The sequence below is a fragment of the Melospiza melodia genome, chromosome 5, assembly GCF_035770615.1.
Source record: "Melospiza melodia melodia isolate bMelMel2 chromosome 5, bMelMel2.pri, whole genome shotgun sequence".
Lineage (NCBI taxonomy): Eukaryota > Metazoa > Chordata > Aves > Passeriformes > Passerellidae > Melospiza > Melospiza melodia.
Window position 1 is genome coordinate 42,185,650 of NC_086198.1, and position 26,645 is coordinate 42,212,294.

At 42.4% G+C, this 26,645-nt stretch overlaps 1 protein-coding gene and 1 long non-coding RNA gene across 5 annotated transcripts; one reads left to right on the top strand and one right to left on the bottom strand.

The window, feature by feature from the left end:
• Positions 1-4,840: 4,840 nt before the first annotated feature.
• On the bottom strand, positions 4,841-15,183 carry LOC134418622 (albumin-like). The gene is made up of 15 exons (XM_063157146.1): positions 15,027-15,183; positions 14,223-14,283; positions 13,376-13,508; positions 12,309-12,523; positions 11,282-11,414; positions 11,013-11,110; positions 10,101-10,230; positions 9,119-9,333; positions 8,862-8,994; positions 7,950-8,047; positions 7,693-7,831; positions 6,843-7,066; positions 6,226-6,358; positions 5,253-5,309; positions 4,841-5,007 (listed from the first exon to the last, which is right to left on the bottom strand). Exons 1-14 carry the CDS (start codon positions 15,109-15,111, stop codon positions 5,259-5,261), a joined length of 1,848 nt encoding a protein of 615 aa, XP_063013216.1. The 5' UTR covers positions 15,112-15,183; the 3' UTR covers positions 4,841-5,007; positions 5,253-5,258.
• Positions 14,460-25,983, top strand: LOC134418623 (uncharacterized). 4 transcript variants are annotated; one of them, XR_010027830.1, is made up of 5 exons: positions 14,460-14,537; positions 17,495-17,697; positions 17,804-17,883; positions 22,041-22,128; positions 25,509-25,983. It is a non-coding gene; the product is annotated as an uncharacterized LOC134418623 (long non-coding RNA). The 4 variants fall into 4 exon arrangements; XR_010027829.1 differs by lacking the exon at positions 14,460-14,537 and adding an exon at positions 17,162-17,191; XR_010027827.1 differs by lacking the exon at positions 14,460-14,537 and having other exon boundaries at positions 17,330-17,697.
• The last annotated feature ends 662 nt before the right edge of the window (positions 25,984-26,645 follow it).

Here is a 26,645-nt window from a genome sequence, read left to right on the forward strand (position 1 = left end):
GCAGGTAACATGAGGACAGGGGCTGCAGCACTAAACTCAGGGTTCATTGCATTCCCTGCTAATTCTGTGGATGTAAATGATTTACTTTACATTACTGCAGTTCCACACACAAAAATATTTTTAACTAGCTTTATCAACTGAATTCTAAACAAGGATTTTCAACATTTACTTCTACTTAGTTCTTAAATTCTTAAATCCTCAGAATACTGGTGGCAAAAGCCCTTCTTTGCACTGGGTTGAGATAGCTCATTCCAGGTTCTTTGTGTCTCTGTGAGGGACCACATTCAGGTCATCCCACCAAAAGGGAATACAAGGAGGTTTAGATATGAATCAGAAGCAAGCCCAGCTCTGATCACAGAACTGGCTACATACAAGCAAGATGAAGCACACCTTGGCCTCGTACACAGGCAAGCTCCAGATGCAGCTCAGGATTACCAGGCAAGTAGGAGATAGATCTGCAGTTCTGTCTGACAGATGTTATGACAGACCTGCTGAGCCTGCTCCAGAGGTGCTTCAAACTCAAGTCTCTGCACTTCCCAGCATTTGGCAATCATTTATTGACAGCTGTTATCTCACAGGTTTTTTCCAAGTAGGAAGCTGAGAAGGTGAGCTCCTTGAAGATGGATTAGAAATACTTAAGGACTTGGGGCACACTCTGAGGCTCACGTATTACTCTTAGTCCACGTTGACTGCAAAGGCAAATAAAATCATAGACTAACAGCAGTTAGTGGTCTGGTAAGGGTCATCTCTGAAAGAGGTTCTGTTTCTCAGAGCAAGCCCTCAAGATTTTCACAGTTTCTTGCCTTGTCTAGAAAAACTTGCCATTACCTTCCTCAGAAGTTTGCATAAGTAGTTCTTTCAGGTTTCAGCCTTGCATTAGTGCAACCAAGAGTGACAAACCACACAAACAATTAGAAAAGCCCTGAGGGAGAGATTATCAGCAGCTCACTCTGACTTGTTTGTCCTTGTGTAGTAGAAACATAAGAGAAAAAAAAATATTTTCCTTCATTTTGCCCCAGAAGGGAATATGTGCACCAGCCCAGTTCCAGGAGTGGCCTTAGTGTAACACATCTTCCTGCTGCCCTAACCTAGAGACAGATGCCATCTCTGCTGAGTTTGGTGTCTGGAAAATCAGCTGCTGTTGTGACAACAGCCAAACACAGCCATTAACAGAAACCAAAGTCAAGTAACTGGCAGAACAACTCAGAAGCCCAAAAACATAACATGCACTGCAGATTCACCACTTTATCCAGTAGCAAAAGCAGGATACAATGGAGCTGCAAGGTCAAATGCCCCAGTGGTGAACCACAACAGAGCCCGGACTGCTCTCTGGAAACACCAACCCAGGACAGCTCACCTGTGCTCTCTCCTGCCCAAGCCCTACACACGATCCCTGAATATTTATGGCAGTTTTGCTGGAGAGGCTGCAGTTCAGCCAGCCAAATCATCCCACAAGCTTTGGTCAGCTTGCCCCATCAGCAAGATTGCAGCATAGAACTGGAAGAGAAGCAGTGTAACAGCAGATTCAAGGCAGAGATGAGGGATGACAGACTGGAAATTGCATTGGAAGCAAGCCTGAGTGCATATGGAATGTCAGTGGTTCTTGAAACACTTATTTCCCTTCATGCAAGGTGAAGAAAGTTTTAACCATAGTCATGCAGAAAGGTCTCAACTAGGATGCACATTTTACCACAGGAACAGGCAAGTGCATAGAGGAATAAAGCCCCAGAGCCTCTGGTACACCTGGTACATTTCCAAAGGCTTCTGCATGCCAAGTTCACACACGTGAATTACCTCTGGCACAAAAGCACTGTGTCCCAAATTAACAGCAGCGTAATGGGAACAACTCTTGAAGAGAAAGAGAGTGATGCATCTGCTGCCTGTGTGCTCTGGGCAAAGCCCTGACAGCCTTCCTTGAAAAGGGAGAAACCAGCATTGCCCAGGCCACACAGGAAAACATCAGGAGTCAGGAACAAATCTCTCCTCCAGTGCAATAAATTCCATTGCAGACCCATCCCTGGCTGAGTCCACAGGTAGTTTCTTTCCCATGGGAGGACAAAGAGCCATGGAGAGAGAAGAGAGAGAAGAGAGAGAAGAGAGAGAAGAGAGAGAAGAGAGAGAAGAGAGAGAAGAGAGAGAAGAGAGAGAAGAGAGAGAAGAGAGAGAAGAGAGAGAAGAGAGAGAAGAGAGAGAAGAGAGAGAAGAGAGAGAAGAGAGAGAAGAGAGAGAAGAGAGAGAAGAGAGAGAAGAGAGAGAAGAGAAGCTCCTTCCAGCTTCTGCACTCTTGTCACCAGGGGAAAAACAATTCCCTAAGAAAGGGGATGGAGCTAAAGGCCAGGTGGCTCAGAGTTTGGGGCAGCAGTAGGAAAAACTCCTCCCAGGGAGACTGAACTGTGGAAAAGCATCCCACCAATGAAGTTAGACTGCAATTCTGAGCTTTTTCTACAAGTAGGTGAAAGAGACACTTCCTCTGACCACAGCAGAGAGCTAGCAGCCTAAAAGTCTTTCTGCACAGATTCCCTGCCATCCAGGGCTGCCAAACCCCAAGCTGCAGACAAGCTGAGCTCAACTCTGGAACTTAGGGTCAATTCCAACAGATGTCCAAGGCAAGAAGGTCTTCTTCCCTAACTTGTAATTTTATTTCAGAATCCTCTAGAGGGGCTGTTCTCTTTAAGGAACAAATCACACAGACCCTAAGGCTTAATGCTCTGATCTTTTGATTCCATGTGAAGGCCAGCTCTGCTCTGTAGACAGCTTAAACTAAGTGGTAGAGATTGCTGTGGCTGCAGACTCAGCTGTCTACAGGATCCCCTGTCAAGGAATACATGTGGAATCACTTGAAAGAAATCAGCAAACTCATTAAATATTCAGGGTTTTAATAATTTATCTGGTTACGAACTTCTCTTCATTGATGAAAACAGAAGGCAGATGTTGTGCCTTCATAGTCCCTTTCTTCATTTACTCAGAAGAGATGAATCTAAGCAAAAGGTGAAAAAAAGTAAATACATCCATTACTGCTACTACAAAAGATGGAATAGTAATCAAGCACAAAGCTTTAGCTGGCTAAGTGACCCAGGCTGGGACAGTCAAGCTGAGAGCTCACTACACCATATTTTGACTACTTCACACTTAGCCTTAATACCCAAGTATTTCCCACTCCTCAAAAAAACCCCCATAAGCCATTCCCATCAAGTGTATAACAGTAGCTTAAATCCCAAGCACTACATCTACCAGGACTTTCTCAAGCAGTTTTAAGACTTGTTCAACTCCAGGATTATGCTGGAGTTGTTAGCAGTCTGAGACAGCAGCCCAGCTACTGGCCAGGATCCATGTGTCCACTATGGCCAGAGCATGACCACTGTGACTCTGCCAAGCACCCCATCCATATTCCTAAAACTAGGCAAGGGAAGGAGTGGTGATGGTCAGCAGTGTCCTGCAGCACACCAAGGAAGCAAGTGGAATAGCAAAGAGAGAACAAGACAGTAATTTCAGGGAGGTAGCAATACAATTTATAGATTTGCACACAGGAGTTCAAGCATATTATGCAGGCACCAAGCCAGAGCCATGAGACTTCAACAATGCATTCCTCAATAAACTTAATTATGGAGTCTAGGCTCCTTCTTTCACCCTCAGGTACTAGAATAAAAGGAAGACTGAGGAGTTAACTGAACAAGTAGCATCACACATGGCTGGGGAAAAAAAAAAACACCTCAGAGAATCCCATGAAAAGCAGTAACATCTCCAAAGACTGCACTGGAAGTTGATCATTCCATTTACATTTCTCTTATTTGGACACGATGACAGAGGAATTTGGCTCACAGCACTTGATGTCCATTGTCCCTTATGCCAGGGGATTGACTTAATTATGGAGTCTGGGCTCTTTCCTTCACCCGAGTTGGGCCGAATCGAGCCGAGCTCGGCCGAAGGCAGCGAGCAGGCCTGGCCCGGGCGCTGCACGGCAAGGCAGCTGCCGCCTCCCGTTACACACCGGGCCGCTCACGGCAGCCGCCACCTCTGCGTCCGGGCCGGAGGGAGAGCGGTGCCCGGCTCGCCCGGGGCAGCAGCGGGCCGGGCTTCTTCTACAGAGCCTGGAGCGGGGAAGCCGGGACAGCCGCACAGGTGTTCGGGGGCGGGGCGGTGCCTGTGCGGGTACAAGAGCGGCAGCGGCTCCTCCTCTCCGGTTCCGCGGTGGGAGCGCCCGGAGAGGTAGCGGCGGCGCGGAGCAGGTGAGCGGCGGCGGAACCGGGAGCTGCGACGGGGCCGGGGCAGTCCGCGGCCTGAGCCTCGCCGGGGCGGTGAACTGGAATATGTCCTAGCAAATCACAGGGTTTTGTGGGCATAGGAGGAGGAAATGTCTCTCCGGGGAGTTTGCCATAGTAAAGGGCGTGATTTAGGTGGTGAGCTTTTCAAGAGAAAATTTAAAACACTTCCTAAAAATCGAGTTAAGAGATGCAAAGCGTCTTAAAAGCAGGGCTGTTTGCAACTCTTTGCAAATGAAAAGATGCTTGATTTGTGGTTGGTGTAAAAATGATATTTTTTTTTTTAGAACAGGTCCTTGCTGATCATTTTCTTTAGACCGAACAGTACTTTTGAAACTTCTTTTTCTATGTAATTATAATGGCCGAAGTAAAGCCTAAAATGAACATGCAATTGAATCAGGGTATTAAAGTCTAGCTAAATTTTTGTATTCTTTCATAAAAACTTTCTAAGAGCAATAAGCAGGAAAAAAAATCTGAAGTACAGACTCACTGTCCATATATTCTACTTAGAACAGCCATTTGGTGTAGGCAGTACTGCTGAGCTTTGCCTTGTGGCGGTCACCAGCAGACAGGGACAGGTGTGGTTTTGTAAAGCCTTTATTTTTTATTTTTGTTTTAGAGAAAGAATTGAACAGCGCATAGTGTGACAAAAGAAGATTAATGAAATATTCATTCAGTACCAAATGAAAAAGGGTAAGGGGTGGCAGAAGTTCCACAGGTTTTTCTTCATGTTTTTCTCACTGGCAACCTAGATTGGAGAGACAAAAGGGAGGATTTTGTAAATGTAAAATCTTTGTAAAATGGCAGCATACTGGCAGCACCTCAGTTATTTGAGCCCTGTGCAGTGGCAGGTGGTAAAACAATTAGGGAAAGCACAGGTGGTGGTTAAAGGGAAGCTGGATGCTCTCTGGGGATAAGGAAGTGAAGTGGGTGGAAGGAAGGGGCAGACAGACTGACAGACAAAGGCATTTGTGTATTACTGCTGCTACCTACCTTAGATTAAGCACCAATTCCTAATATGGCTCTGCTCTGGACTATTAGGGAAGCACCCTGGGAAAAGGAACACAAACAGTTGTCAGAGACGAGCAAGGGAAAAAGCAGGTTGTGCTTGAGAAGGAGATGTTAGAAACTTAAACTTGTGCCTGAATTATGGTTCAAGGGATAATTCTGATGGTACTTCCTGACCCTAGGAGCCATGTGCCCCTGGATGTTGTGTGTCTTCCAGTTTTGTCAAAGTAGCAAAGAAACTTTTGGAACTGGTTAGAGACAAAATAACTCTTTCCTAAGTCTTCCCAATGTATTTAACTATATAACACTTGGGATATAAATAAAACAAGACTTGAATTAACAACCACTTTAAGATAATAGTAATAGTTCTGTGTCCTACGATATAATGACGTTGCTACTGCAAGCTGTCATTTATCCTTGCTGGCAATGCCACATGGCTCCAGATAAACCTTTTCTGTGACATGATCAGCCCAACTCCCAGTAGATCTGTATTTGCTGGGCACTTCTGAGAATGGATCCAGATGCACTTTTTACTGGTAATCCCAGAGTTTTGTAAGGAGCTGTAGCACAAAAGGAAGCTTATGTATGCTAGAGAGAAAGTTAAATTCTGCGCGTGTTTATTTTTCATCTGTGACAAGACCTGAGAGAATTTAACCTAATCTAGGACTGAGATGTTCTTTGAGCAGGTGGTTTGACTAAATTACATCCAGACAACTTCTCCATGTGAAATTGTTTAGTGACTGTAATCTGTGCAGCCAAGATAAACAGTGAGCTCTGGCCATTTATTGTAAAGGCACAGGGACAAGTGACCACAGCAGTTTGCAGAACAGCTTTCTATAGTACTTAGCTTCCAGGTTCCTGTATATGTGGTTTGAGGGTTTTTATTTGAAGATTTTTTTTGTTGCTTCGGTGGTTTGTGTGTGTTTTGTTTTTTTTAAAAAAAGGAGATAGAAAGTACCTCTTCTCCAAGGCACCCTTCAACATCTGCCTGCTTGCAGCACTTTTCCACCATGGCAGTGAAACTCCCACCAATTGTCTTCATTTGTTCTTCTGTCATCTGGGGCTTGCGCTTGATGAGGTTGACGAGCATTCTGAAAAGAAAGCCACAAGACAGAATTAATCCTGCCTGCTGTAGGATTCCTGCTTTACAAGACATCATTCCCCCAGGCACTGCTCATTTCAGGGTTTTTTTGTCATGCCTAGATGAGCCTGTTCCTGTTGGTGACTCCAAACTCCCAGTCCAACACAACCATCAGTTGCAGCTGAGTAAGAACTTAGGGGAAAGGATCTGTGTGTTGTCCTAATTAAGTACATCCCAAGATTTGCACTGGCAGTGGGCCTACATGAAACTGGTCAGTTAACGGAATGATTTCAGTGACTAAAAAATTCTCTTTTGCCTCTTCCACACTATATGATGTTATATGCTGAGCAGGTCAGTGCAAACACATAGTTCCATGTGGATTTCTGTGTCGCTAGTGTAGTCCCAATCAGATGACACAACAGGGTGGAGCTTCCTTCTGTACTCCCAAGTGCTGCAGTTCAGGACCCCCCTACAAGGTGTTTCTTGGGGCTTACTTGAGCTGCCCTGCTTCGCGCTCAGCCGGAGCAGCAGTGCACAGCTTCTCATCGAAGTTGAACATCATGGGGTCAAAGGGTGGTGGCACGTATTTGGTGTCTACACCCATGGCAGTGAAACATGGCCTCCTGTATGAGTAGAGCTCGTTGCAGCACTGGGAAACCTGCTCATTGATGGGGGTGCTCTCCTGCCTCTTGCACATGTCTTCAATGATGATGCTCAGCTGAAAAGAAAAGGGCAAAGGTTAGTTACATCTTCCCAAAAAACACAGCAACTAAGTGATGTTTTTATCACAGCATAGCTGGAAACACCTGCTGAGATGTGGTACGTCTTTAAAATTTAAAATACATAGGTACTCTTGGAGTGAAGCATTTCTTCATCTGCAAACAGGCAGGGCATTGGGCTACAATCAGTAGGTTTGAGGGTTTTAGGGCACTGTTTTAGGACATTTCCTAAATGCAACCTGCCACAGTCTCGGGTATGGAGCTCTGGGCAACTTGGTCCAGTGGAAGGTGCCCCTGCTCATGGCAGGGTGTGGGAACTGGACGATCTTTAAGGTTCCCTCCAACCCAGGCCATTCTATAGTTCTGTGATTCCCAATTCTATGAACTCACTCTTGCTTGCTGAGACAAAGCAAACTTGAACTAAAATTCTCACAGGATACCATCAGCTAGGTATTTAAGCTCTCACATTCATTAAAAAATGAACAGACTTGGAATTCTGTTAGGTAGATGCTTAGTGTGGTGTTTATGGAAAGATACTGTTTGCTATCTCAGCAGAATTCAGTGTTTTTGTGAACAGGGAAAATCTCCAGGAGGAGGAGGGGAAAGAATAAATCCATGTACTCACGTAGTGCTCAGAACAAGACAGGCGTTTCTGCTCAGGGAGATTGCAGCACTTCTTGCCAACCCCTGTCATTTTCTTCCCGATTTCAAGCAAGGTCTCACTTGATACCTGAGGCATTTTCTTGGTGTAGCGGACCAGAATTCTGCCAAAGTCAAATCAAAATGACAGTTAGTAGAGCGTTCCTCAAATAGGAGCACATCTGGGCCACTGAAGGGAAAAGCAAAGTGAGGACTCCAGAATGTTTCTCAGGAATCGCTCACCCTTTAAGGAAGTCTGCCTCGCCATGGGTATTGAACAGCTCACAGTTGGTCTTCACCACATCCTCGGTTTCCTTGACGTGCTTGTTCAGTTCCTCTTGCTGCAAACAAGTGCAAGTTTATTAGTGATATTAGAGAAGGAGTTGCTGCTAACAGTCATACAAATGTAACTTCTGACCTCTTCTAAACCTTATGTATAAAATATTCATTTTGTGAGGCTGATCACTTCTGCATAGCCAGGCTGGCGTAGGCAGGATTTGATTCCCTTGTGGGTCTTAAGTTCTAACAGAAATTTCCTTGAAAAAGGCAGCTACATTTTTAATTTAGTTTAAATTAATTACCTGTTGGACTTATTTTATCAGCAGTGAGGATTTATGTTGATTTGCTTAAATCAAGTAAATATTTCAAATTATTATCAACTACGAGGGGAACATCTCTTGGCCAAAGCTTTCAGGAACTCAGCTTCTGCTGTGTCTTGTGTGCGACTGAGTTGTGGATCAGACCTGTTAGGTGTCTCTGTGTGCTGGCCATGCAGACTCTCTCCCATCACAATCCATGAGCAGCCATACTCAGTGTAAGCTATGGAACTCAGACACTGAGCTATTAATTGTCAGCCTCAGGACAAGCAGAATCACATCTGAGATACAGAGGCATCAGACAGTTAGTTGAGTGAGACTAGTCTGAAATAATGTGATGTGACAAATGAAGTTATCCTGTAATCTGAGATAACCCTACATCCTTGCCATGGGCCATGGACTGCTTCATCTCCCACCAGGACATTGACCCCCCCCCCCTGGAATTAGTCTCTCCAAAAGCTTTCTGTCTGCTCTGCTGTGGGAGATCCTTAACACAGTTCTTTGATGACAGGTACCAGCCCAGCATTCAAGCCAGACGCAAATACAGCTTTGCACCTACAGCGTTCCCGTAGCACTCAGCAGGGTTGTCTGTCTTGCAGCACTTATCCAGGAGTGTTTCATATCCCTTGGTAATCCTCATAACCAGCTGTGTGGAGAGCTCAGGGTGTCTTCGTGAGTATTCATAAACAAACCTGGAAGGCACAGCAGCAGCCAGAGCTCCTGAGTAACGTCCTGCTGTCCTCAGCACAGTGCAGCAATAACAAGGACATTTCCTCAGGGGGACAATGAGCCTGCAATGCTCTGGGCACTACTTACTCTGACAGGAATGCATCATGGTTTGCCTCATAGCTTTTACACACTTCCTTATCTTGAATGTATTTTTCAACTAGTGAAGGAAGGTTGTCGGGTTTGTCATCAAACTCCACCTCCATGATGCACTTGGTCCTTTCCACAGCTGGCAGCTCGCAGCAGGGCTTGAGTTTACTTGAGAAAACATCTTGTTTAGAGCACAGAGAGGCCACGAGCTCGGACTGTAAAATTAATACGTAGTATCAGACAAGCTATGAAATAATAATTTAAAGACAGGTTAATTAATCTGCTCTCTCAGCTTCAGACTCTTCTCTTTTCACTCAGGTCACTTCTTTACTTAGCAGTTTGCTAAAATATGCTGTCTTCACACAAAGAGAAATAACTGGGGCATGGTTCCCTCCCTGATCCTAGACACTCTGGTGAGCCAGGGCACATCCCTGAGTGCCCTGTCACAAGGATGCTTGATGGATCTTGGCAGTCCTGACAGGATGCCCAGCTCTGATGGAGTACTAACCCCAGAGCCCTGGAACGAACAGGGTCAATGAGTGTGTTCAAGGTGGAGTCAGCCAGGCAATATTGACATCATCTCACTATTACAGGGGTTTGTTCATCTGTTTTCTAGCATTCATTGGCACTACAGGAAAGCTGGATTAGTTGCAGTATGCTCGACAGGGCAGGAGAAAAAATTGCAGCCTTTTTGCCTCTGCTATTTTTTTCCTTTATTTGTGATTGAATTGAAGTGAATAAATACTATCAACTAGCCTCCCTGATAAATGTTCTGACAGGGCTAGATCCAGAGCTGGGCTGAAACCTATTTCCAGTAAGAGTCAACTGTGCTTATCCTGAGCTTTTCAGTGCTTGAGGAACCTTCCAGCAGTACTGAGTACCAGTTTAAGTTCCCTGGACTGTGAACATGTAGCTGCACAAATTACTGTCTTTCTAAATATCTTTCAAATATGTCGACTTTGATCTAAAATAGTGAGCTCACCCAGTCATCCACACACTCCACCATGTCCCCATCACAGCACTCTTTGTAGACATCCTTCACATCGTGGACCATCTTAACCAGCTCTGCAAAGGGAGCCTTGGGGTACTTCTGGCTCAGACGAACGAGTTTACTGGGTAGAAAAGGAGAAAAAGACACTTGTTTTAAAGCACTGTAGGGAACAGAAATCTTGCAAGTCACTAACATGGTAAGGTAGGTCAGGATTGTTTCAAGAAAACACTCATTGTACTCATCTAATTCCTGGTGGCTAAAAAAAAAAAAGGGCATCAACATCTGCCCCAGTAAAGCCAGAAAGGACCAAGTCTGTGGTTTTCCTGTTCTGCCTGAACTGTGAGAATCACACCCCAGTAATCTGCATCACTCTTGAGCACCTGGAAAGTGCTCCAGGTTTCTTGGCACAGGTAGATACAGTCCTGATGACACCTTTAAATGAAAGCTGACTATGTTTATAAAATAATCCTAGTCAATGTTGGTATATCAGACTGGCAACAGAATGAAAGCACCTCTCTGTGCCCTAACAGGTTGAACCAGTTATTAAATTGAAAAAGCTTTTCTTTGTCTTACAATCACATGTTTTAACAACTGTGGTTCTGCCAAGACTTGACTTTTTGGTTGGCTTAAGGTTCAAACTAGCCCCTTACTCTGCTGATTAGTGATGTGTCCATCACCAAAAGCTGTAGGCACTGGAGTGGGGTACAGCTTTGGCAAAAGTGTGCCTTAAACACACTGTGATCTCTGGTTCTGGAGGGACACTCCAACAGTTAATTCTCCATCCTCCAGACTGGTTCCTGAGATGGTTTAATTGCTCTGCAACTCTCACAGCTGAGTTTTTCGTAGGTCTCTCTCACAGGCTGACAAGCCTACATTTTATCCAAAAAAGTGATGGGAACTTACCTTGCTTGGAAAGTCCTCTCACCATACTTTTCGAGGATCCTGCATCCGTGCTGCTGCTTCACATCTATCTTCTTGGCTCTTTCCTTGATGACAGCTGCCTGTGGTACAGGACACACATTGTCACATTAAACTCATTATGTGCAATGGATAGGATTAATCCTGGCCTGTCTCTCCAAGTTCTTCATGCAAAGCTTTGCATGAACAGAAGCCTTCTGCCTGTGTCCTACTCAGTTGCTTAGTGTTTATCCACAGAGACCAAGCTGCTGTACCTTTTCCTCCAAGCAAGCACCAACATCACTCTCTGAGCAGCAGCTTTTAAGTGCGTTTTCATACTCAGCAGCCAGGCCCAGGATCGCTGGGGCGTGCAGGAAGGGGTTTCTTCTTGCAACACTGTAGACAAAACTAGAAGCAAAAGGAGAGTATTAGTTCTGTGTTCCAGTAAATGGCCTTAAACCTCTTGTGGCTTCTCTAACTTGTTTTCTAGTTTAGAAATCTACTTCAGAAATCTAGTTTAGTAATCTGCTTTTGAGACATAATGCCTGCATGATAGGAAATGCTCTGCTAAATCTCACCCTTCCCAAGGCAGGACTCACTAAATGTGGGTAAAGGGTGAACTTCTGATGTTCTCAGCCATCTGGTTTGACATCCATCTGCTTTTTAAAATGTGTTGTCAAATGTTGGGATTTTAGCTGACTAGAGACTGGAAAAGTACAAAGCCGTGGCTAATTCCAAGTTTTCACCTGCTAGATAGTGTGTCCTTGGGCCTAGCTGTAGTACAATAACAAATAGTGAAAGAGACATGAGAAAAGAGAGATGTAACCCCTAAAGAATGAAAAAGAGTTCATGGTATAGTTTAACCAATAGATTGCTTGGCTTACAGAAGCTTATTATTTGCTATATAAGTGTTTGATGCTTTCTTCAATAAAATGGGACCTGTGATGAACCATCTGGTGTCCTGGTCTCCTTCTCTTGACAGTCAAATACTTGAAAATTCTAGTTTTCAGTGTGAAAAAACCATCTATGGACCTGCCACCAAGATTTTATTGCCAATTTTTGTTTTCACTGTTACCTTTCTTCCTTCTTGCTAACTACACAAAGAGAAGTGGGAAGCTGGAGTGAATAAGTTATCTAATCAGGATTGGAAACACTGAGTTTTCAGTAGGTTTGGGGAAGAAAGTTTATCCAAGAGGTATAAAATGGGATCCTTAACCCCTGTTTGGCATGCAAAAACCTGCTCTTGCATGACATGAGCAAATGTGATCAGAGTAAGACAGGACAAGTGGCCATTTCCCTTACTTTCCCAGGAGCTGCACGCGGTGGTCCTTGTACTCGTTGCAGATGACATCAGCAGCAGGTCTCTGGTAGCGCTGGACAAAGTCTGGGTGCTGCACTTTGAAGGACAGGAAGCACTGGTTTCTTTCGGGGTCAGCTTTACCACAGCAGTCAGCCATGTCACCGTATGAGTCACGGAGTTTGTCCACTTGGCAGATTTCATCCAGGAAAACAGAGGGCTGGAAAGGGAGAAGGGAGGGTCACAACTAGTGTTGATATATAGACAGCGCCATGTATTGTCTGCTTATCTGCAAAAGAAAAGCCAGGCTGAACAGTAAATAGGTTTTTACTGAATAAGATTTAGACCATAAATCAAATTAATCTACTGTTTTTCAATAATTTTATTAAGTTGTATTTTAGGTAGTCTGTTATCAAAATGGTTCCAATGCTTTACTGAAAAAAAAATTAATTATAATTTAAAGTAGTCTGTGCAAGACAGTGATCTACTTTTACTTATAAGCCAAACTGAGTTTTATGAACTAAACTGAGTTTTCAGATGATTTGAAGCAGAATTTGGTGGAAACCTTTAGGGAGAACTCATATCTAGCTGAACCTGTTAGATGTCCAGGAGTCTTAAACACCTGCACACTTCTTTGGTTACCTGATTTTAGAGGAATTTTTTAAACCCTCATAAACTAAGTGCTTTAAAGTAGCACAGACACCTTTTCAAGTCACCCCAGTGTGGAAATCCATACACTTGGGTCACTTTAATACCTAGAATTAGGCCTGCACTTCACAGCTGGGGTTTTGTACCAAGTGCTAACGTGTATTTTCAGGCAATTCTAGGCTGAATGTGCCAAAGTGTGTTATTTGGTCTCTAACATAATGGCTCCATGGATCATTTAGGCACTTGTTAAAGGCAGAGGTTTAGAGCCTCACAAAACCAAGTTCTTTGTTTAAGCACTGAAATCTGAGCATTGGCCTGTGACAACAGGCACACCTGAAAGGTTCAGGTGTAAGCCCTCAAGCAGGGTGATCCTGGCAGCTGCACAAAGCGAGGAGAAATGCAATAGTGAGGTTTCACTGCCTACCAGTGGTTTTGAGCACTCGGGAGCATCCTCGTTGGCCACACACTTATGTGCCAGGTCAACCACATCCTTCACCAGCTTGGACAGTCCATCGTAGGAGCATCTCTGCAGGTACTGGGCAAATGTGATCATGGCACTGAAATACAAAGCCCAGTTTGACGCTGAGGAACATCAGGCAGTATTTTCAAAGGTGCCTCTGAATTGAACTGGTTTGTTCAAATGACATGCACAAAGGTTCACCAGAACGCCATCCAGAGCACAGTACCATATCTCACCTCTGTCTTGTTCTCTCCTCCTCTCTGAACATGTTTTAACCTTCCCAATAAAAAAGTCTTGAATATTAAATTATAAACAAACCAGAAGGACTGTGATTGGAGTTGTCTGTTGCTTTTACCAGTAAACTCATAAATGCCATGACCTAAGCTGGATTTGGCCACTGTTACCAATTATGACCTTCAGGCTGCTTTCTGTCAGCACTTATGTGTTTGTCAGGGCCCTCTGTCTTTCCCAAAACCAGTTTCAAATGAAGGTCACTGATTTGTCTCAGAAAACCTGTCATAGGTTTGTTTTTTGAGGTTGGTAATTTGTGGTTTTTCTGGAAATGTTGCCAATGCAGCATAATTTCTCTTCATTCTAGGAATAGCAAACCTACAGTCCCCATGCGTATTTTATTTTCAGAGAAGGAAGAGGCTTTTTCGCAAGGTTTGCAAGGAGTTCTTTTCCCAGAGAGTAAGTCTTTGTGACATTTGCAGGTCTTAAAATATTTCTAGGTTTTGCAGTAACAGTAAGTCAGTGTGTCTGACTTAGGGACAAAAAACCCGTCAGAAGATGAAGTTGAACATTCACTTACACTGCCTTAAATGTCTCTTCCTTCAGGTCATTGAAGCGGTGGGCAATCGGGCTCTTGTGCTCTAGGAAGGAAAACAGAGGGAGCGGTGGTGCTCACTGTCACACTGGCTGTGGTGGACCCTGCAAACACATTATGGGCACCATGGGCCAGATTCTCACCATGTTCAGTGTTCACCTGACTCCTTTACTTGATAACTTAAGAACTTGAACTCTTTCTTATTCATTTGTCTGCAGATACCTGACTCTTAGCTCTGCTAGTCCTTCTGAGGGAACCCCAGCCTGTGATTTTTATGATCCTAATAGAATATTTACCTCAGTAAGCAGCTACTTCATTAAGATACTCAAAATGACTGTTGGGACTTTACTATTTAGGGTTAGCAAATGTGTCCTTTGGGTAACCACCACCCCCCCCCAAACGCTGCAAATAAAGCAGTGCAGCTGCAGTTTGATTAGAGCAAACCTTCTTCCTCTGAACACTGAGTTATTAACTTGTCAAAAGACAGAACTCCCACAAGCACAGTGCAGCTGCTTTTTCCCTGGTGGGAAGGAACAGATCCTGACTCATTGACATCTGTTCATGCACCACACAGATGTTGCAGAGGCATGGCACCACACTTGCTCAGCTCAGTTGTCCTGAGTGTCCTACCCATCTCCCCCCCGTCTCTTCACTTCGTTTCTTTTCAAGTCAATCATATTTTTCTGTTCAATATGGATCAGGCTCCCACGAATTGTTAGTGAAGCTATATTAAAGACATTAAATTGATAGAAAAAAGACTTCCAAGAGAACTAATAAGTCTTTTCTTACCTGCATCTCGTGCAGTTCTTTGCAGATTCCTGGAACTGGCAGAGCTCAGGAAGATAATAAATGAAATTAATGTTAACCACTTCATGGTTGCAGGTTATGATGTGAGCAAAATTGCTCAAAAATGCTAGGAAGATTGAAGGAAGAGCATTTGCTTATATACCCTTCACTACCTGTGCCTGTAAAACATTAACTCTTGAGCTGGCATTTGTGGATTGCCATTTGGCCTGAGGAGGATTACAAAACTTCAGCTGTCCTTGACAAAAATTAATTCGATATTAGTTATTTATTCTGTGTTGTTACTTTGGGCCTTTTTGTCCGGAAGAGGTCGAACCTCACAGCACCCAAAAAAGATAAAGTTTTGCGTAAATTTCCTTATCAAATGACAAACAAGGAGTTCAAGGCATCAGACAAAAATGTCATCAAGGCTAATCCTATAGCCTTCTTTTTTTTGCTACTATTTGTTCAAAAGCAAAGCATGTTGGTTTTGTATAGCAACAGCTCACCCAGAGAGGACTCAGTCCACCTGAAATTAGAGAATTTTAATTGTAAATCACTTTATTGAGATGACATGGCTAATCTAGACATGTGTGGCTGATTTGAGCTCCTGAATTTGTTAGGTCCTGCTCTGGTTTTCCCTGGGTGCTGCTGTTCACTGATATCCAGAAAACAGCCCAATGCATGGGTAAACAAGTACAAGAGCTGTCATTTCAGAATTTTTGCAATTTCTCATTTGTACTGAAATCTTCCCAAGAGTGATCTCTTAATTAAACATTGCTCTCATCTCTGTAAAATTTCTCATTGATTAGTCAGTAACTTAGGAGATCAGACACAGGAAAAATGTGCAGTTTGCACAGAGCCCCAGGACATGGAATAAATCAAAATTACTTTTCAGGAAACCCAGTGAGATGCTTCAAAAATTCCCAAACAAGTACAGGGCTGGATCCTTGCTGAGTGCAAAGTGGTGTAGCTTCCCAGTGGGAGATAGTAGGATTTACTGTAATTAATTTATGTCCCTAGTGCGTGGATATCAGCCCATACAACTGGAGCTTGTGTGCTGCCGTGCAGCTCTGCTTTGTGAGCACCCACACGGTAGAGCCAAGCCTTTGGTCTCCAAACCCTTCCTCAGTTTTTAAGGTTCCCTTTTCTGCTCTGTTTTTGTTCCTCTGGTGAGAAGTTTTGCCATGACTCCGTATTATTCCTAATGGGAATAGTAAGATCAATTCCATGATCGGTCCTGTGGAAATTTGGCTAAGTACATGCCTAATACTTCCTTTTGTTTCTGAGTGTGAGCTTTTAAAGACTTTTGAAATAAAGCAAATGGTATGTCTAAGCCCAAAATATTTGCAGGCAGTTTTCATTCAGGAAAATGCCTAGGCAATGCATCTTATGTTCTGGAAAGGTTGCTCTTTTCTCCAGGAATAACCACATAAAACTGAGATGAGTTCATAGAATAGTTTGATACAATGGCATTTCTACAGTCTGCTGCTGTTGCAAAAACTTTCTGCATTTTCCTGAGTCTGCTCCTGATGTTTTTGTAGGTGAAAGGCAGCATTCTGATAGTGATTTCAATGAACAAGGCTCTATGTTGGGAATTAAAAGGTTATTTGGATAACTCTTACATGAAGGATGGTGCAGGAAAGCCAGGTTGGCAGAAAAGCAATGTTAGAAATGTCATAATATTAGACATGGGGCTTGTTTTCAGGTGGTTTTAGCAAAATCCCACATTTCTGGAGAATGATGGGAATTGATGAGCAATCTGGAGCTTTCAGACCTATGCTGCTTTAGCCTAACAAAATCTGGGGAAAGAGCTTGTTAATTCAGTCTGTAATTATTTCACTGACCATATCCCTCTGTCAGAGAAGAGCCATCTCCTTTCAAATCTTAAGAGAGCATTCAGTGGGACAGAAACACACATTTAGGTATTTTGTGGATAACTACAAGGTAGTAAAAAACTGTGTATTGGTGAATGATGTCTTGGAATAGCTCTTGAGATGCTCTCAGGCTGTACCAAAGAAGTCTCCAGAAAACTACTGCTAATGGCGGGGAGAGCAAAGCTGAAATTCAGCACATGATTGCAGTGTTGCATCTTGGAAGCTCTCTGGAATTTTCCCTTGCAGCATTGTGCAGTGTTAGCAGGAACACTCCTGGTCCCCTGGAGTTAATATGTAAGTTTGGAATACAGGGTCCATGTTTATTTCTAGATATCTTCTGTTGTCTGTCCTGTACTTGATGCCAATGGTTCATGTAACTGCTGAGAGCTGAACTCCAATGCTCATGTTTGTTTAACAGTATTAAATAGTATACTGAGTTTCTTGTTACTCAGTGCTTTCACACTGCATTGATTTCACTCCAACAAAGTTGTCCTGGTATTAGAAAAAGGAATTTATTAGAAAATGGCATTTTAGGATGATCCATTTTCACACTCATTTATGTCTAAAGTTACATATGATGACTACTTTTTATTCCAGGTGTGGGGAACCAAAGGGCAATAATTCCAACAGTAATTGAGCTGGAAATAAAAAGGATGCATCCTTTTAAAATGTCATCATACCAGCCTGTGCAGAGTGGCAGAGCAGAAACAAAGTGGACTGAGATGTACTGATACGGAATGAGGCTCTTGAGAAACAAATGTGCTGTACTGTGAGAACAGCTGTCAGAGCCTTTCTGGGAAGTAAGTGCTTTTCAAAGTAATCTCTCAGAACCCAAAGGACATCAAAAAATCCTTTACTTTTGTGGCCCTCCGTTTTATTTACTGCTGTTTCTTCCTTTTTTTCAAGACCTGTAGTTCTGTTTGTGGGACTGGACCATGAGGCACAGACCAAACCTGGAGACAGATGTTGCTGGGCCAGTAGCCACAGTGAGTAGCTGTTTATTAATAACTGTAATGATTAGTATACTTCTAAATAAATGTCTGTAGCTCTGGACATAAGGACAGCTATCAGGCATTACTTTTTTTTCCTGCTCTGGTGAAGGATGTTTGCCATTCTTATCACCGATGTCTGATTCCCGTGCAGAACAAGTCAGACATCTCAGATATATGGCTTTTGTTTGAACAGAGATGGACTCATGGATACAAAGCAAACATAAAGACTCAAGGGGTTTGATCACTGTGGCAGAACGGGCAGAGACTGCTCAGCTGTAGCTAATAGTATTCCATGTCAGGTGTATCTCATGAGCATATCCATCAGTGAGTTCTGGTACTCAGCTGTTCCTCTTCTGCCATCAGCCACCCACCTGCAGTGTTAGTGAGTTCTGGATCATTCAGATAAGGGTTTTTGAATCACCAAGATTACTGTTCTTGCTGATCCTGTGCACTTGATCCCCAGGCCATTCTAGCATCCCTACCCCTTTGTCTCACAAGTCCACAGTGTAGTGATGTAGCTGTTTTCCTTATTTGTGACTGCTTGCCAACATCATTCTTTGGCAGCAGGAACAAGAACAGCTTTGCTTTGCCTATAAAGCATTCGATTGCCTGAATATATCCAAATATACAGCCTTCAGTGCTTTTTGAGGGTGTCAATTCTGAGACTTCTCAGGACTTGTCTCTACTTTCCATGTCTGTCACTGTTATATTTTCTGAAAAATTCCTTTGCCAGGATTTCATCTCCTGGGAGGCTGAGAAGCCTCAGAAAAGAATGAAAACAATTATCTGATTGCTTTGGAATGTGGTCTGGAGATTGTTTACCACCAGGTGCATCTTTGGTTTGTTCCATGTGAATTGTTTTAACTTCATGACCAATCACAGCTAGCTGTGCTGGACTCTGAGACAGTCAAGAGTTTTTATTCTTCATTCTTGTTAAGCCTTCTGTCCGTATCCTTCCCTTTCTCTAGTATAGTTTTAGTATAGCATTCTTTTAATATAATACCATAAAATAATAAGTTAGCCTTCTGAGAACATGGAGTCATTCTCATCTCTCACCTCGTCCTGGGGACCTCACAAAGACCACACATGTCCCTATGACTTTTTGCTCTGCCAGTACCAGTAGGTAATCCACAAGATAGCTGAGTATTGGCATCATCTCTTATCCATTTCTAAGGTCCCTCAACAAAAATCAGTGTTGTATCTTGGTATGGGTGTATCTAAATACAAAATAGATGTGGGAGAGTAATACCCGAGGTGCAGCATTGCTCTATTCAGGAAGTCCTCCTCAGGGGGAGATTTTTCTTCAGTAGTTCTTATAATGCTTTTGATCATTGTCTCTGGAACTGAAATCGTTGTGGTGCTGTGATTGAGGTTTGGCTCATGATAGGACTATCGGTGGAGATCTATTTTCTTCCTCTTGCATAAGTCCCAGAGACCTTTGGAATCCAGTGCATTCACTTGTGGCCTAGAAACTTTTTGGCACTCAGTTTCCAATTTCTGTGCTGCTCATCTATGCTACCTGATGGCCTTTGGCAGGAGAGAAGAGCCATTTAATGTGGTACAGTCAAGAGCCAATGCTGAAAGCTTCTGCTTGGCAAGATATTGTTAATATTTCTTTCCTAAGTTTGATGTGCTTTAGCAATAAAATAAATAGTGAAAACTTTTGAGGAACAGCAGGAAATGTTTGGAGCATTTTTTGTTTTGCTTTTCTTTAGGCCATTGATCTGTAACCTTCAATTTTTTTAAAAAAACTGGTTTTGTAACTGTAAGCTGTTTTTTTGCTAAAATCAGAAACAAAACGTGTAAAATGAATTAATGATTCTGGGAGCCACTAGGTTTGCTCTCAACTTGAAACACTTTAGGAGTTGAAAAAAATTCTGTGTGTCTAGAGGGATTGTAGGACTTGTGGAAAATTTCTGCCCACAATGTTACTGCATCATCTGGCAGTACTGACATTCTTACTTGCCTTATTTTTCATTTAGTTTCATTGTAAACTTAGGGTTTTCCTATTCTGGCCTAAAAACTGCTAAGCTGGTAAATATTTTCCCCTTCATGTCCATCTCCATAGAAACAGATTCTGTTACTGCTAGAATTGTTCTCTTGTGCTGTTTTTTCTTTTAGGACCTTGGGGTTTCTTTGCTGGTTTCTTTCTTGGGAAAATGCTAGTTCATCCATTTAAGACAACTTGTAAATGTTCAAGCATTAAGGACATAAAAGGAGTTATTCTTTTCTCAGCCTTTCCTCTATTCCTGAGCAAACAATTTCTTTAGATAAAGCCCTCATAACTTTGAAAAATTAAAATATAGTAGTTTTACATGACGTCCTGGAGCAAGAATAGTGTTTTCCACCTCTAATATTTCCTACTGTCTTTGGAATTTCTTTAGCTAACTGTCAGGGGCCTCAGGTGGCACCTCAGCAGGAAAAGAAAAAATGGTAGAGCCATTTTTAGGTCCTTGTTACTGGAGCAGGCAGGACAAGACATTTTAAAATTTGGCACTGCCATTTACTTGCTGACATAAAAAGATAGTCCACTTCTGCATATTATGCTGCAATTACAAATTCTAGGCTCTATGAATGAAATGGGAAGCATCTTTCCCCATAAGTGAAATCCAAAGACAGGGTGAAATATTTCCACATTCTGCCTTAGCCTGTGAAGCCAAATTCAGTTAGTCAAATCCAAGTACCTGTACTTTTCTGTTGTAAAAATCTTTTTCAAGCAGCATTCAACTAGACCACTTTTATTAGGTGAGCTCTGGCTTGTAGTTCCAGGTTCAGTACTTCCTTCAATGTCAATCAGATTGGCAATGATATTACCAGGATGTAAGGATCTCTTAAAGAGAACCGGAAAACTGAGGAAATATTGCTCAGGTTTTTTGTTTGTTTTTCTTAAGAGTAGTGCTTATAAACTCTGACTTTCGAAGGGGTGAATAGCTGGGGTTTGAAATTCAGGCTCTCTAAGGGCCTTCAGGAAGACTTGATTTTAGAAGAAAGGTTCCTCAGTATATTTCTAGAATCAGAAAAATTTAATCAGAGACCAAAAACTGCAATTGAGCTTAGCAATGATCTGTATAGTTCATATGGTTCTCTTAAATAAGTTATCAAAAGATTGGTCCATACATCAGAGGAACTAAAGAAATCTATCAGGCAGATCTGTGTCTGTGCAAAGCCCAAATATCAGTGATGTGTTTTTTTTTGTTTTTTTTTTTTTTTTTATTTCAACACTACACTGGGAGTCCTTCTCAAGCCATACAAAGAAATATTAACAAACTCTTTGCACATGAAGCATTTGGTGTTGTCTTTTGGATCAATTAGGTAGAGGCTACACTCCCAAGGGCATTCCTCTGTGGTGCTCTCCAACCCCATGCTGACAGTCCTTGACATTTGCTTTCTGCCCAAAGGCTTTTTTTGCTCAAACCAGCAGTGCTTCAATATTGCCAGCCAGGCATATCCACAGGTCTCAGAAATAACTCAGGAAATTCAATTATAACAGTTGGTGTAGTAGTGCCCTTCTCTGGTACCTTCAGTTCAGTGTGAACTTGGGGTTCTGACGTTGCTCCTTGACTGTGAGTGCAGAAAAGCAGAGAGTTTTCCCAGTGCAAAGAGGCTTAAGGCTTCCCTTAAAGTCAGTGTAGATCTAGGCAGATGCCTGGCTCCCTGGACTGGGAGATTGGAAGCTGGGCAAATCATGTTTGATCCAATTTCTCCCAGTTCCTGCTGGCAGAGAGGGCAGCCTAGTTCTAAGTCGAGACTGAGGGCACTGTTCCTGGTGAGCCCAGGAAGCCTGAAAATGCTGAGAGTCTGAGATGAACACAAGCCTCATGGTTTCTGAGGTCCTGCTGCACTGTTGGGCACTGCAGCCTCTCTGCTGTCAGCAAGGAGGAGTTCTGGGATAGATCCTTTGACATGCCAGAATACAAATGTTCTTGTGTCACTTGACAGAAATCTCTCAAGTTCAGATTTTGCCCTCCCTGCAGGTTTGTCAGAGCCAATATGGAAATATAACTGGACTTTATGAAAGTTTATCAGTACTCTGATGTTTTCAGTGAAACATTTTGGATTCAATTCATTTACATGCTTTATTGGTGCTGGGTTATTGGTTGAATTTGACGATCATGAAGAGACCAGTTTGGTCAGTCACAATTTGCCCTTAGTGAAGCTGTCCTGGGTCACTGCTCTGTCTTGGATATGCCTCACACTGATTCCATGAAGATCTGCTCCAAGATCTTGCCCGGCACAGAGGTAAGGCTCACCAGTCTGTAGGTCCATGGGTCTTGCTTTCTACGCCTCTTAGAAAAAGTTCCCCTGTCCCCAGTCCCTGAAAACTTCACCTGATGGCTGTGACTGTTCCAAAATGATGGACAGTGGCTTGGAGACCACATCAGTTCCCCAGGACCTTGGGATGTGTGTCATCAGAGATTTGCAGCTTTAGAATGTTCCATGTCATTCCCACTATCCCACGGTCACAAAGCAGAAACCCCACTGACATGGGCTTAGGTTATTTTGCCTGTCCACCCAAAATAAGAAAACTTCACACTCCAGCTGCTCATAAAATTCAATCCAGAAGAACATAACATCAGAATTGAAAATTGTGTGGAGAAACTGAAATTGAGACTAGGCTTGCCTAGGAACTTCTGTGTGTTGTGTTATGTTAGTTAGTTTTCAAAGAAAAGTGAGATTATTTTATTTGATTCTTTGTTATCAGCTAGGTAACCTCTTTGCTTCCCCTTCTGAAAGAGAAATCAGGTTTTCCATTCCTACTTTTAGTATATAACTGCACTTTAGGCAGAGACTCCTATCTCTTGGGCGCTGATATTGCTTAAGGAGCTTTTTGGCAACTCACTAAGGTTACCAGGTCTTCTGTGCAGGATTTTGAAATATATCCAGCATTGACCTAATTCTGGTCATGTTGAAGTCAGTGCCAAAACTTGCCTGATTTCTCTGGAAAGCGAGCTAGATAAAAGGCAGATTTTCAACCCTCCATTTAGGGAAGTTATTTCACAGCAAATCACCGCAACGTGTTTAGATTGGTTAGTGGATGAGTAGGATGTACCTGCAAAAGCAGGTCTGGCTCAGGTCATACCGAGACTACTCTAAAAACGATGTTCAATCTTTTCCTAAAGGAGAGCTCTGACGGAGAAAGCTGCGCTGTGTCCTGAGTAAACAGGTATCAGCATTCCATAAGAACTAGCCCCATGAAGCATTTTCCAAGCTCTCAGGCAGGAGCAATCTGCCACCTACTGTTAACATAGCTATTTGCACAAAGAGGCTGTAGACCTCAAAACTGAGAAAAATTTCATATTCCTGTTGGCAAAGACAGTGACAATCGTAGAGAATTGCCACAATGATGTACCTAAAAAAGAGATCAGCCCTCACTGGAATTGGATTAGTAATCGAGAGAAAACTCAGCTTGTTGATTAGTAATGATGTGTGATTTATTTGGTGCTCTTATTGCAAATTATTTGTGTAATCCTTATGGAGGCACTTTTCTTGGAGAGTGTTTGCATTGTCCTTACAGGAGTCCTTTTAAATTAAAGAAACACAGAATGTGAGAAGTTCCTTAAGATATGAGGTACTGCTGGTAGAGCACTCCACAAATTCTGGACTCATTTTCTGGCTTGTGACAGCCATATCTAACCAAGAGATGTACAGGATTTGGCATTAGGGTACATAAATGTTACATGTCAAGTGCTTTGCTGAATCCAAGTTTAAAACTCACTGAAATTAAGCAGCATTTAAGCGTTTTGGTGTACATAGAGAGACTGTAGGGATGTCTGAATGTAAGCCTGGTAATTTATATTCAAACTGAGTTCTACAAAGTTAAGTATTGGAAATAAATATATTGTCTTTAAATTTGCAGACTTGAGAACTGAGCTGAGGCATTGAATCAGCATTCATGAATCAAAATAAAAGTTATAGATTTACCTTTTGAGACGCTCATAGGCTCACTCACCAGACAGTTTTAAGTTTGACATTTGAGATATTTCCTCATAAAAAAAAAAGTAAATTAACTCAGAGTCATAAAGAAGAAAGTAAGAGAATGACAAGTGACAGAAAGAAAATTCACCACACCAGCAATTTTTCTCTTTATTGAAAAGGTCCCTAATGGAGCAACACAGAGCTATTCAAGGCAGTTCCTAACTTTGTAACTAGCTAACAATAAAGTCAAGGGCATTGTAAATGCCACGCACACACAGAGAAATGCTTTTTTAGCCTGCTGAAAATAAATTGCATGTAAAAAAATAATTTCATATTTACTGTCAAATAAAAAAAAAATCAAGACATAGATATTTAAGAATCAAATGCTTTAGTAAAAATTAATTTCCAAAGCATTGGAAAGAATTAAAATCAGACTCGTTTTAGCTGCAGGTTTGCTGCCGGCTTTTAGCTCCACCTGCTGAGTCCAACTGAAATAACAGCAAGCTTGAGCTCTGTTTTTAAAAACCCTGTCCCAAGGGCCCCTAAAGCTGAGCAGGAACCCACAATACCAGTCAATAAGTGAAATAGCACACAGTTAGCAAGTGAGGGCAGGTTCTGCTTGAAAACAGAGGCTCCACGGGACCTTGGGGGTTAGGGAATTTTAGACCGTCAAAAACTTGTAGATGGTTTTCTAGTTGTAATTTGAACTCTGTAAAAATGTTCTTCCATTTTAAGTGCCTTTCTGAGATAGCAAAGGCATTTCATACACTGCCTTCACTGAATCCAAGGTCTTACTGAGTTTTACATGGAGATTCCCACTCCCTTCCTTATCCAGAGATAAAACTACCCTGGGAGGATAAATATTTTCAAGGCACACTATATGAAGAGAGAAAAAACAGCCTGAGCCTTGTTGTTCTGCATGCCAGCAGAAGGCTGCTTGCATTGAGATCTTCCAAGCTGCTCCAGGAGAAGCTGTTTCAAGGACTAATTTCAGAACTAATCAATTGTTGACTTTAAAAAGTGGTTACTATAGAAATTATCATTATGGATTGGCTGAACCCAGGCAAAACACTAAGTGTAAGAAATGTTAAACCTTCTAGCTGACTTCTGTGCAACCCACAGCTGATGCTGCCTTAAATGTCAGCAATTAAAAAATAAAATTAAAATAAGAGAAACAACCAACAAAACATTTATTTGACAAGTAAGCTTTAGGGTTCAAATATAGGTGATGCAGCTTTGGCTTGAGAGGTGTCATTTAGAGTTTTGGATTACAGATCCCTTTTACACAAAATACACAAAAAAAATCACTTTATCTTATGATTTGTCTTGTCTTTGTTTTATGTCACCTGTGACCACGCTTGAAGAGAATGAGAATGAATCCAGAATCTTCTCCAGATGCCCTTTGCCTCTATTTGCTATGGTGTTTTTCAGGTTTATACTCACAAAGGATGATCATTTTGAAACCTTATCAAGCAAATTAGGAGCCTAAAATGAATAATTTATGCATGTTAAAATGTAAGGCTCACAAAGCACTAATGCATTTTAGGATTTAAAGTGCTTAAGCCATTTCTTAATGAAGACTCCCCAAGTACTACATATATTACAGAACCAATGTTTTGTTTTTTAACAGAGCACTTGCAGATTTATAAACTGAATCAATTGTTGAAAGGTTTTACTTTCTGTATTTGTTTTTCCTGTCACAGTTCTCCCTGTGAGGAGGTGGTCACAGCTGATGTTCTAAGAGCACCATCAGTGTCTGGTAGGGAACAGGAACAACTCGCAAGGCACTCGAGCGGGACGTGTCTGTGTGTTTGCAGTGCCATGGATCGTGGGTCAGGACAGCCAAGGGCAAATCACCTGCCTTACTGCACCCCAGAGGCTGGGGCTGGTCCCAAAGGGGCTCTCACACTGCAGGGCTTTGAGTGTCAACGGTAATGTCAGTGCACTTTGGGTGTGAACAGGAAAGTAAATTTACCTTCTGCTGTACCTCTGTGCACTTCTCCTGGGCTAGCACTGTTCCTCTTCAATTCTCCACCTGTCTGGATTGTCTTTATTTTCTTTACTCACAAGGCCACACCACCTGAGATGCTCACAGGAAACTCGCTGTAATGAAGAAAAGCAGATAGTAAGTGTAATTTAAAGCAAATGATATGGCTCCATAAAATCTGTTCTAAATGATTCTTTTCCAAGTGCAATTTACTGGGATTAAAACTGAGTGGTTTAGACAAGGCTTAAAATATCTGTCATGGAAAACTGCATTTCTCTGAATGTTCAAACATTTGTGTTCCTCTCCTTCTTTCTCCCTTTGCCTTGGACAGCAGGCATTGCATGCTTGCTGAACAACTTCACTTCTGTTACTTCTGTTTAAAATCAGTCATGGTGGTGTAATTGTAGCTAATCTTACCACCCATTTCCTAGATGGATCTTCCATCTAGGCACCAAGGAGGTCCAGTGAGCGAGTCCCTTGTGTGTGTGTTGAAACAATGCAGGCTGGGGTTCACAGTTCCCTGAATGATACGCATCAAAACATTCCAGCACATATAGAAGCTGCAATGGTGGCAAAACTGTACATCTCAAAGACAACACAAGCATTCACCAGTCAGAATGGCAGGACTGGGGTTTGGATTGAAGTTTATTTGGATAGTCAACTTGGTAGCCTTGTGGAAGTTAGAGCAGTCCTGAGTTTGGGTTAAAAATTCAAGAAGTTTTGAACTTTTTTCAGTCCCTGTATTAATTACAAACAAAACTCATGCTCTCTTGCTCCCTGACCTTGACAATAACACTTCTTCCAGCAGCTGTAAAAGAAACTGAAAGCAGATCCTTGAGGATCATTATACCAC